The sequence below is a fragment of the Marmota marmota genome, unplaced genomic scaffold (genome assembly GCF_001458135.2).
Source record: "Marmota marmota marmota unplaced genomic scaffold, marMar, whole genome shotgun sequence".
NCBI lineage: Eukaryota > Metazoa > Chordata > Mammalia > Rodentia > Sciuridae > Marmota > Marmota marmota.
The window spans coordinates 10,429,495-10,442,304 of NW_025999943.1; the positions used below are offsets into that span (position 1 = coordinate 10,429,495).

The following is a 12,810-nucleotide window of genomic DNA, read 5'->3' on the forward strand; positions in this document are numbered from 1 at the left end:
AAAAAAAAAAAAAAAAAAAAAAATTCTTAAAAAAGAACATAAAAGAGACATATGAGTACACAGTGAAAAAGTTTACTAGAAATGTAACTGAAGTTCCAAAAGGGAAAGAAAGATCAATGGCTGAGAATTTTCTAAAACCAGTAACAGAAAATAATTTGGGGGTGGGGGGGCTGGGATTGTGGCTTAATAGTAGAGCGCTTGCCTGGCATGTATGAGGCACTGGGTTCAATTCTCAGCACCGCATATAAATAAATTAGTAAAATAAAGGTTCATTAACATCTAAAAATAATTTTTTAAAAATAATTCTGGGAATATTATAAAAAATGATCTGAAGTAGATCCAAATATAATTACATTTTCAAATCAAGAGAAATGAAAGTATATTTTTAATCATCTGGCAAATCTGAGATAATGTTACCCAAATAAGATGTGGAATGGCCAGATACCTTACATGAAAGCTGAACGCGTATTCAACCTGGAAATTACTGCATAATATCAGAAAGAACGAAACAGGTAGCAAAAGGCAATGAGTTTATCTTTTCTTCCTTCTTTTAAAGAACATTTACCAAATAGAAAATGCTTTTGGTGCCTCCTGTTCCTGGTAAACAGTCATGTTCAAGCAAAAATCCTGCTTTAGCTTTTACAGTGGTCATCATCTTTAGCTACTCCAAGTGTTTGACCAATTCTTCTGTGATGGAAATACCAGCCCGCATGTCAACTCAATTTTTTGAAGGGTAGATAATTTAAAAATACTAGATTGCATATATTCTGGTTACAATATTAGTAAATTGTTATTATTTTAAAGGGTTTTTGATGACTTTAAAGAAAACTGTTAGAAGTTTCTAGGGCAGTTGTTTATAATTCCACAAAGTAAACACTGGAAAAGAAAAACCCAAACATCACATCCTTACTTTTGGGATTGTGTTCCTCACTTATTTTTTAAGAAGAATTTTATATAACTGCCAAAAAATTTCTAAAACTCACTTCAAAAATTATTGTTGCTACTATTGCTCATCCTATACAAACCATTTCATGGATACTTTACATAACTTCTACAGGTATTAATGTGAAAGCCCTGCTGTTTTGAATCTCTAAGTTATGTAAGCCACATTTCACTTTGAATAAGATTTGCAATGTTTTAATCTTCACTTTTACATTGTGTCACAATAAATGTGTTACTTCAAAATATAAGGCACGTAAATAAGTATAATTCATATATTCAATAAGTTCTCTGAGATAAAGTGCACAGGAAAAGAAAGCTGTTCTCTAGAATTTATGACATCCTTAAAATGGAATACAAAAAGAAACTAACAAATAACAATAGTAATTTTTAAAAAAGGTAGCCATTCATTCTGTAGTCAAGGAAATATGTTAAATTCATTTTTTTTAAAGAGGAGAAAGGAGGGGGGGGGAGAGGGAGAGAGAGAGAGAGAGAGAGAGAGAGAGAGAGAGAAAATCTATTTTTTTTTTTTGTAGGTGGACACAACACAATGCCTTTTTTTAAAGTTTTATGTGGTGCTAAGAATTGAACCCGGGTCCTGCCCATGCTAGGCATGTGCTCTACCACTGAGCCACAATCCCAGCCCAAAATTCAATTTAAAAAAATATATATTTTTAGTTGTAGATGGACACAATGCCTTTATTTTATTCATTTATTTTTATGTGGTGCTGAGGATCGAACCCAGTGCCTCACACGAGCTAGGCTAGCACTCTACCACTGAGCTACAACCCCAGCCTCTCAATTTTTTAAATTACTCCTTTGTAGTTCAAAAATAATAATTTAAAGCTACACTTAAAACAAAAACTAGTTTCTCTCAAATGTTTTTTTCCAAAATTGAATTAACACATAAAAAAGCCATGCAATTCAAAGCTATTTCTTAAGAATTAATGAAAGTATTTAGAACTTAAATATCTACTTAAAAACATTTGACACAGTAAGAATATATTTCATACTTTAAGTTTTTAAACTATGAAATATTCTAAAAAGGTTATACTATTAACTATTCTAGTAAAATGAACACTCTCAGGTATTTTTTGGCTCAGTTTCATTTCTGAAATAATCTGTTTTCACAACTGTTCTTTACATATCCATGAATACATTATCCAATATCTGTTTTTAAAAGTAAAATGTCATAAATTATTTATAAATGAAACTGATAAAAGTACACTGAACTGATAAAAGTACACTGAATATCAACATTAAATTTAGTTAAAACTAGTTGTAAATGACAAAACAAAGAAAATAAACATCACTAATTGTATTTTTAATCCCCCTCCCCCCAAATTAGGAAATTAGCTCTATGTCCATTTTCATTTTCTTTCCTGGTGATGCCTCTAGCTCCTGGCTTCAGTCTTCTACTGAGTCTGACTCTCTGCTCTTGGTGGCCTCCAGACCAGCTGCATTATTTCATTTACTATTACAAAATTTACTATTTGGGTGGTGTTTTTTTCTCTATTACAAAGTTGGCTACAAATACCATCCCATCTCAAAGGATTACACTCTGATTTCAGCATCTTTTCTAAAAAAAAAAAAAATAGGGATAATTTCAGAATTATAGCCTTTTAGAAGGCATAAATTCTTTTCTGTAAACTACATGTAGTACCGACTTAATCCTTTTTAGCCTGATAGTGTTCCCTTCAAATTAAGATTATACTATGCACACCTCATCATACTTACAATATACAAATAAAAGAAACACAAAGTGAAAGCAGCAATGTTGAAAAGCAAGCAGAAGTGGCATTTTAAAAATATAGGTAAACTAATTGATGTTACAAACTTGAACATGCAAATGACATAAAACATACTTTAAAAGAGAACAGCGATAAAAGTAGCAGACAGTAAGATCTGGATTAAACAATTTTAAATGTGAAAAAATTAAGAGGACATATTCCTTGACAGACACAGTTTTAAAACAAAATATTGTAATGCATTGTTCATCCTTTCTAAAAAGAACATTTAAAAATAAAACATCAAGAGAAAACTAACAACTATGGTTTTCTCCTTTTTATCATCTATAATAGTAAACGTCATATTCATAAAAAAGTTTGAAAGTATTTTAATGCTTTATAAATGCTAAACTAATTAAGTATAGTAAATGAATACATGCAATAGAAACATTGCACTCTTTTACTCATATAATTACTACATGAATGTTGGGGTTACTTTATTCTACTCTCATATTTTCTGAATAGATGGTTTTCTTCCCTTTCCCTGGAGAGTGATTAGTCCTTTCTGTTTCTCAGAGATAAGAGGAAGGTCCTTAAATAAGAAGAAAAACTGAAAGTACAGGTTGGAGAGGATGTGGGGAAAATGCTGTGGCTTTCTCTGGCCCTTGCACTCTTGGTCTAATCTGGAGGAGTTGAGTTTTCTAGCTGCAGGACACTAATCACTGGTTTACAAACTAGGAAATCAAGTTTTATTCCGCCTACTCTCTTTTGGTAGCCCTTCTTTTTCTTAAGGCTAACTAAGCCTTCTGGTTTTATTTCAGTTATGTCCCATTTGAGAGACTATGGAAGGCAAAGCACCCACTCCACTTCTGCCCAAGGCAGCAAGGTAGCAGTAGTGCCAATGAGACCCATAGGGTTCTAACCCCATGTCTAGCAGTGGGACCTTTTCATTTCTAGTGCAGAGTAAATGAGTAAGTCAAATATATAAACAATAGACAAGAATTTCTCTGGAGAGGACAGCAGGATGGAAGTGCATCTGGCTGCTATTTGCATTCTCAGTCTTCCTTCCTCACTGAGCATGATCCCCGATTCTGAAAGTCTTACTGCTTTGGGGAACTCTGAAAACTTCAAGGGAAAATTACTCTCTGGACTAGAATATGGTTTGGTAATTTAGCAACTAGATAAGAAAAATATTTACATTTTAAGATTAAAAATTAATGAAAATTTAAAATTATATTATTGGAAATTATAGACATATAAATTTACTAAACTTCAGAATAATCACAAGTAACGTTATTCTAGGAAGGAGTTTCCCTGTTTTCATTGCTTTGACTAATTAACATAAGAAATTTCACTGAAAATTGTTTTTTAAACTTACTTGGTTAAAGTCTTTCTGTCTCAAGTATGTAATTGCCTTGTTTATTTCCAGATCATTGGCTAGTTCTACATATTGAGAAGCTTTCACTACTTCCACACACCTATAAAAAAGGTAAAACATAAAAAGTTACTTGATTTCATTTTAGTATTTTTTATGCTGTTGGTTTTCCTAAATGTGACTTTTCAAAGCTTTTTTTTGGCAGTGCTGGTTATGGAAGCCAGGGCCTTCCACATACCAGGTCAGAACTCTACCACTGATGTACACCCAGCCCCAAAGAATGTTTAAAGTAGCCCTAGTGCTTTGTAAAGTTAAAGCTGATTTCTTCCAATACAGGCTTTACATTACTGAATTTTTGGTTCTAAATTAATTTTCTTTTCCAATTTCTCAATAGCCTATTGCCACTCTAATTATTTATGACATTTTAAATAAAAATTGGATTGATATCTATATTGTATTTTTAAATTAACTACTATATAGCAATTTCAATTTTTAAGAGGTGAAACTGTTTCTGTATTTTTCCCTCTTAGATGTTATCATGATAAAAATTTTGAAGAATTTATAGAATATATTAATTTTTGTGTATTAGCTTGAATAGACCTATTTAGGGAATAAAACTATTTCCCAAAGTACAGAACATTTATTGTTTATTATATATCAGGCACTGTGCTAATTTTTTTAGAAGCATTATCACATTTAATCCCACAACTGTGAAAAAAAGATCATCATATGTGAGATCACACAGGTCAAAAAGAAGTTGATCCCAATTTTTGTTGATACCAAAACCCAATTCCACAAGGCTGTTTTTCAAACTGAGGTCTTGAAATCAATTTAGAGGATCATGACCTTATTTTTTAAAATTAATTTTTATTTATGTGTGACAGCAGGTGCATTACAATTCTTATTACACATATAGAGCACAATTTTTCATATCTCTGATTGTATACAAAGTATATTCACACCAATTTGTGTCTTCATATATGTACTTTGGATAATAATATCTATCACATGACCTTATTTACCTTATTTTTAAAACAGAATAACTGAGGTATGGGAGGTATTGAGGAGATGTTGGCCAAAGGACACAAATTTCAAGTAGAAGGAGGAATATGTCCAAGAGATCTATTGTACATCATAGTGACTATCATTAATAAAACACATTGTATACTTGAAGACTGCTGAGATTTTAAGTGTTCTTAACACACACAGAAATATATGAGGTCACGCATATATTAAATGACTTGATTTAAACATTCTACAATGTATACATTATCAAAACATCATGTTGGGTTGGGTACGGTGGCACACGCATATAATCCCAGCAGCTTGGGAGGCTGAGACAGGAGGTTCTCAAGTTCAATGCCAGCCTGAACAATGGCAAGGCACTTAGCAACTCAATGAGATTCTATGTCTAAATAATAATTCAAGAATATAGGGGTGAGATTCTACAACAGCCTGGGGAAAGATATTCCAGAGATACCTGAGCTCAGTTTGAAGGACAAATATGAAATGATTTAAGGAGAAAAAAAGACATTCTAGGTAGAGGGAATAACATGTCTAAAGATGTGAAGATAAGAAAACTGGAACAATTTAAAGAGTAGATTCAATCACCATACCTGGATTAGACAGGATGCTTATGAAAAAGTAGGAAAAAAAGGTCTGAGAAGTAGGCAGATGCCATATAATACAAAATCTGTACGGTAAACTAAGGAATATGTACCATACTCTGAAAGTCCCAGGGAACCACTAAGGGTTGTAAGCATGTGAGTGATTGTATAAATTCTAGAAAATCACTTCAATAGGAACCACAGGGAGCAGCTAGGAGATAGCCAAAATAGTAGGCCATGACCTATGAAAAAATAATGAAATTTTGAACTAATACAGTATATAGAAATAAAAAGGAGGTCATTTTGAAAGGTGATATAATGAGAAGTAGTTGATGGTCAGATATAGGAAGTGAGACAGAGGACATAGAGGAATCTAAAGTGATGGTCTAGATTTTTGTGTTATGCAATTGGTTAACTGGTAACACCATTTATCTCGACAATATATAATGAGATCATGTTTAGGGTGTAGGAGAAGATGCACTTAGGATTGAAAATGATGAATTTACAGTGCATAAACAACATTAAAGAGGATAGTCCAACTGTCATATGTGTAAGCCCATAATATAATACAGTCTTCTAAAATAAATGTCTGGGATTTGGCAACATATTAGCGACAGAGACATGGGTGTTAAAATGAAAACTATTTTTCTACTCACACTTCTGATAACAAATGTGTGGAGATTTCCCCTACACCAATCAATTCTCCAATTCTCTAAAAATATCAACTGTTTTGTAATTTAATCCAATTCTGCCATTAATTTAACCAACTGCATTTAAGGGCTCAGTTACACAAGACTGGACTTCAATTCATATATCAATCACAAGCAGCAAGTTTCCACAATCTCACCTGGTTATAAACTAGAGGTTCCCATGACCCTTCTTAAGTTCACAGATTTTAATGGTTCATAGAATGTAACTATTACCAGTTGTTTACAAAAAATATAAAAGATTCAGATAAAGAGTGAGATGAAGAGGTACATAGGTCAAGGTCTGAAAGTGTTCTTAGCACAGAAGCTTCTGTATTTGGAGATATTTGGAGTTTGCCACCCTTCCAGAATGTAGATATCTTCACTAACCTGGAAGCTCTCTAAACCCTCTCAGTCATAAGTTTTATAGAGATCCCATTACACAGACACAATTTATTAAATCACTGGCCATTAGTGTTTAACTTAATCTCCAACCTTTTCCTTAGAGATGTGGGAAGGAAATTTCCAATCCTTAAATCACATGGTTCTCTGGCAACTAGCCCTTATCCTTAGGCTCTGTGGAGTTTTCAGCCAATCAGTTATCTCATTAACACAGGAAAACAAAAAAACAAAACTCAATCACATGCTAGTGATTTCAAGGGTTTTAGAAGCTTTTGTGACAGGAAAGATAACTTTTGTTATCTTGTAACAAAAGATGTTACTATCATTCAGGAGTATTGCTCAGGAATTTACAAGAGTTTTAGTGCTCTAATAAATTTCACAGGTATGGATCAGGCCATCTGGGGTAAGTAGAGAGGAGTGAGAAGTGAGAAGGCTGACATTCAGAGAAACAAAACTTCCATGTGGCCAGAAGAGGAAGAATGGCTGAAGTAGTCTGACGAAAAATGATCAGAGGCATAACAACCAGAAGGGTATAGTATCACAGTAAGAGGAGAAGAATGGTTCAATAACAAAAGAAATACCAACAAATCAAATGCCTCAAAAGTAAACACATCATGCTCTTCTCCCTACTTTCATCAACTGGGGTTCTATAAAGAATTAAGTCCTATGGAAAATTATTTGAATTACTTTTTCTCATTTTTTTCCTAAGGAGAGTACTTAAATTCTACTGTTCTTGTGCATAAGGTTCCTCAGAAACTTAGAGCTGAATTATTTTGAGGAACATATATCATCTGGATCTTTATCTTTGCTCTACTTAGAATATCTTCTCTCCCTGCTGTTTTTATCTTTACTAATTCTTCAGCTCTCAATCCAAATATCATTTAATCTGGGAAGCCTTCCATAACGCTACTCTATACTGGGGACTCCTACTATGTAATCTCATAACAGCCTAAAAAGCACAAGTTGTTATGTTAGTATAACATAGCATTTAGATTGCTTTGTTATTGCTAACAAATACAAAAAACAAAAAACATAACACCAAAAAAAACAAATAACCAATCAATAAATGGGCAAAGGAAATGAACAGACACTTCACAGAAGAAATACAATCAATCAACAAATATATAAAAAAATGTTCAACATCTCTAGCAATTTAGAGAAATACAAATCAAACTACTAAGATTTTATCTCACTCCAGTCAGAACAGCAATTATCTAGAATACATGCGACAAAAAATGTTGGTGAGGATGTGGGGAAAAACGTACACTCATACCTTGCTGGTGTGACTGCAAATTGGTACAACCACTATGGAAAATAGTATGGAGATTCTTCAGAAAACAGACCCATACACAGTCACTTGATATATGTCAAAGATGGTATTACAGAATATTGGGAAAAGCATAATCTTTTGATGCTGAGTCAAATGGATAGCCCTAGTAAAAAGAGCAGAGGGAAAAAGAAAGATCTTTCCCTATTTCATGCCATACTAAAAAAAAAAAAAAAAAAAAAAAAGGAGAAAAACCCACGTGGATCATCTATCTAAATTTGAAAGGTAAAATTATAAGAAAACATTGGAAAATATTTTCATAAAGTTGGGGTATGCAAAAGTATCCTAAAAAGGATACACTAAGCAAACAACAACAAAAACAACAAAGAAACAAAAGGAAAAAAAAATGAGGGTGAGTGTTGAATGGAACTTTAGAAAAAATAGGTACTTGTATGGTAAATATAATGTGAAATTAATCATTGGTATATAGGAACACAATTGATTTATGGGCGTTAATTTTGTATCCTGTTACTTTGTTGAATTCATTTATGAGTTCTAGAAGTTTTCTGGTGGAGTTTTTTGGATCATCTAAATATAAGATCATATCATTGGCAAAAAGAGATAGTTTGAGCTCTTCTTTTTCTATTCATATCTCTTTAATTTCTTTCTTTTGCCTAATTGCTTGGGCTAGAGTTTCAAGGACTATATTGAATAGAAGTGGTAAAAAAGAGTATCCCTGTCTTGTTCCTGTTTTAGAGGGAATCCTTCTAGTTTTTCTGTTTAGAATGATATTGACCTTCAGTTTGTTATATATAGCTTTACAACATTGAGGTACGTTCCTATTATACCTAGTTCCTCTAGTGTTTTAAACGTAAATGGATGTATGGAGATTGTTCAAAAAACTAGGAATGAAACCACCATTTGACCCATTTATACTATTCCTTGGTATATATTCAAAGGATTTAAAATCAGCATACTACATTGACACAACATATCAATGTTTACAGCATCATAATTCACAACAGCTAAGCTGTGGAAACAATCTAGATGTCCATCAACAGATGAATGGATAAAGAAAATGTGGTTCATATATACAAGAGAGTATTACTCACCCATAAAGAAGAAAACTTTATGACATTTTGCCGGTGAAAGTATGGATCTGGAGATTATCATGCTAAGTGAATAAGCCAAACCCCCCAAAAACAAGTCAAATGTTCTGATATAAGAACGCTAACCTACAAAAAGATGGGGAGAGGAGGAATAGAATAATTCAGTGGATTAGACAAAGAGGAATAAAGGGAAGAGAGGGAGGATAGAAATAGGAAAGACAGTGGAATAGCTCTGATATGACTTTCCTATGTACATATATGAGAATCTCAACATTGTGTTACATCCACAAGACTGAGATCCTAATTAGAACAAGATATATTCCATTTTTGTATAAATATATCAAAATAGATTCTAATTAAAAGGGACAAATAAAAAAACTTTATAGATAGACTTGTTAGGTCCATTTTATCTATATTATGCTTTAAATGTAGGCCAGATTTTTGTTTTGTTTTTTTGTACTACGGATTGAACTCAGGAGCACTTGACCACTGAGCCATATCCTCAGCCCTATTTTATATTTTATTTAGAGACAGGGTCTCACCAAGTTGCTTAGCGCTTCACTTTTGCTGAGGCTGGTTTTTTGAACTTGTGATCTTCCTGTCTCAGCCTCCTGAGCCGCTGGGATTATAGGCGTGTGCCCCCAGAATGCCTGGCTGTAGGCCAGTTTTTTACAGCTAAAAGATAAATGTGATCATGTATACTATCATGTTTCATATTATCACAATAAATTTGGAATAAAAATCATGGCAAACCTTGGGTACTGGATTATGAGAAAGCAGAGTTGGTGATAAATAACTTATAAAAAGCATGTTTTATAGGTTAAAAGTACAAATTGCCACAATGTCCCGTAAAATTAAAATGGATAAACTGCAATATATTAACATCATGAACCATAACACAGCAATGAACAAACCACAGCTACCTGCAAGGATATGTATGTCTTGTAAAGAAGACATATGAAAAAAAATATGTAAAATAAGATTCATTATATATAATGTTTTTTAAAACTAGCAAAATTAAATGATGGTGTCAAGTATGCCTGTTTAGGATGTTTAAGTATGAAGAAAAGCAAGGAAGTGATTAACAATGAAGTTGAGACAGTGTCACCTTTCAAAGTAGGAAGTGCAGTGACCCAAATCAGGATCTTCTAGATACTGACAATGTTCTATCTTTAAATTTTATTTATTAAGCTATGCAGTGGTCACACAGGTGTTTATTTTGTGATACAACACTAAGCTGATGTTACTGTTTGTGTTTGTCAGCTTTTGGTTGCTGTGACCCAACCAGAACAACTAAGAGGAGGAAAAGTTTATTTTGTTTCACGATTTCAGAGGTTCAGTTCATGGTAGGTCAGTTTGATTGCTTTGGGCTGGAGATAAGGCTGAACATCATGATAAAGGATGGCTGCTCAGCTCATTACAGCCAAGAAGTAGTGAAAGTGTGGAAAAAGGGCCACAGAGAAGAAGCACCACTCCAGAGCATGCCCCAATTTGCCTATAGGTACCACCCAGTCCATTCAACTAGGATGGACTAATTAGGTTGCTGTTCTCATAATCTAATTTTGTACCTCTAAATATTCCTGCATTAACACAGGGGCTTTTTTTTATTCTTCTTTTTTTGGGGGCAGGGGGCATGGTGATGGTGCTGGGGATTGAACTCAGGGACACTCAACCACTGAGCCACATCCCCAGTCCTATTTTTGTATTTTATTTAGAGACAGGCTCTTACTGAGTTGCTTAACACCTCACTTTTGCTGAGGCTGCCTCTGAACTTGCGATCCTCCTGCCTCAGCCTTGCAAGTTGCCAGTATTATGGGCATGCACCACCTCGACCAGCTATCACAAGAGGTTTTGGGGGATATCTCATTTCTAAACCATATACTATTTTGTATAATTTTTATTTTTTTTTTAAGCAGAATCCCACCGTGTTGCCCAGGCTCAAGGGATCCTTTCTAAGCCTGCCGAGTAGTTGGGACTATGAAAATAGCATCCAGATATTTTATTTATTTATTTAATTTTGTTATATATGACAGCAGTATGCATTACAATTCATATTACACATACAGAGCACAATTTTTCATATATCTGGTTGTACGTTCGTGTTTTCATACATGTACTTAGAGGAATGATGGCCATCCGATTCCACTATCTTTTCTACTCCCATGCCCCCTCCATTCTCCTCCTTCCCCTTTGCCCTATCTATAGTTCATTTAATCTTCCCATGCTCTCTCCCCCAACCACATTACGAACAGCATACTTAAATCAGAGAAAATATTTGGCATTTTGTTTTTGGGGATTGTTTAACTTCACTTAGCATTATATTCTCCAACTCCATCATTTACCTACAAGTGCCATTATTTTATTCTCTTCTAATGCTGAATAATATTCCATTGTGTATATATTCCACATTTTCTGTATCCATTCATCTACTGAAGGGCATATAGGTTGGTTCCACAGTTTAGCTATTGTAAATTGTGCTGCTATAAACATTGATGTGCCTGTGTCTCTGTAGTATGCTGTTTTTAAGTCCTTTGGGTATAGACCGAGGAGTGGGATAGCTGGGTCAAATGGTGGTTCCATTCCCAGTTTTCCAAGAAATCTCCATACTGCTTTCCATATTGGCTGCACCAGCAATGAATGTATGAGTGTGCCTTTTCCCCCATATCCTCACCAACATTTATTGTTTATATTCTTAATAGCTGCCATGCTGAGATGAAATCTTAGAGCAGTTTTGATTTGCATTTCTCTAATTGCTAGAGATGTTGAGCATTTTTTCATATATTTGTTGACTGTATCTTTTTCTGAGAAGTGTCTGTCCATTTATTGATTGGTTTATTTGTTTTTTTGGTATTAAGATTTTTGAGTTCTTTATATATCCTAGAGATTAGTGCTCTATGTGCACATCCAGCTGTTTTGTATAATTTTTGTGTGTGCTTTATATTTCACCAAAAAAAGGTTTAAAATAATTTAATCATATGAAAATAACAGAAATATAGTAAGAATGCCAGAAAATTTATAGTGAAAATCACAAATAATTTCAGGACTGACTTTCCCTTCTGTTTCTCAATAAAACAATTGGATTTCCATGAGTTTCCAAACCTGGCAGCATATTACCAAAGAGCACTGAAAAAGAGGTTTTTCTGTCCTATTCAAGACTGAAATCTTTACTTTTAATGATTTCCTTAGTCAATGGCATTCCAAAATTATTGACATGGTACAAAGTACTATTCATGTGTTTGATACATATCACAGAACCCATAGGAGGCTTTTATTTATTCATGAGTCTTAACACCTGGAATTTCTAGAGTACAGACTGGGCCTTAGAATTTTTTGACTCCTCTGATGATTTTAATATTCAGCCAAGGGTGGTATCACTGGTAAAGAGAATACTGCATGTATCAGAATCACTTGGTGGGGAGTTGATAAAAATGCAAGTGCTCACTCCTGATTTCAGAATCCTGACTATGGTAGGAAGAGAATAGGAAAACTTGATAGTAATCTGTACTTCTTTGTTGATTTGTTTGTTTTGCAGACACAATCCAGGGTCTTGCCCGTGCTAAGCATGTACCCCAGGTACTACCTATACTTTTAAAAAGTAACCAGGTCATTTCCAATGAACACAAAGTTTAATAAGACTGACCTAAACTAACTGTCTTTAGTCAAGTCTACATTTCTTAGCTACAAAAAGGCAATGATTA

General features: G+C 33.7%; 1 protein-coding gene across 12 annotated transcripts in view; it reads right to left on the reverse strand.

Annotated features, from left to right (window-relative positions):
- Ift88 (intraflagellar transport 88) overlaps positions 1 to 12,810 on the reverse strand; it is a 123,741-nt gene that overhangs the window by 67,663 nt on the left and 43,268 nt on the right. For all 12 annotated transcript variants that reach the window (XR_007346969.1, XM_015499344.2, XM_048801429.1 and 9 more), the window contains one exon: positions 4,045 to 4,144. Coding sequence is in view for 11 of the 12 variants with exons in the window: in XM_015499344.2 (XP_015354830.1) it covers positions 4,045 to 4,144 (100 nt within the window). In the remaining variant the exon portion in view is untranslated. The remainder of the gene's footprint in view (positions 1 to 4,044; positions 4,145 to 12,810) is intronic.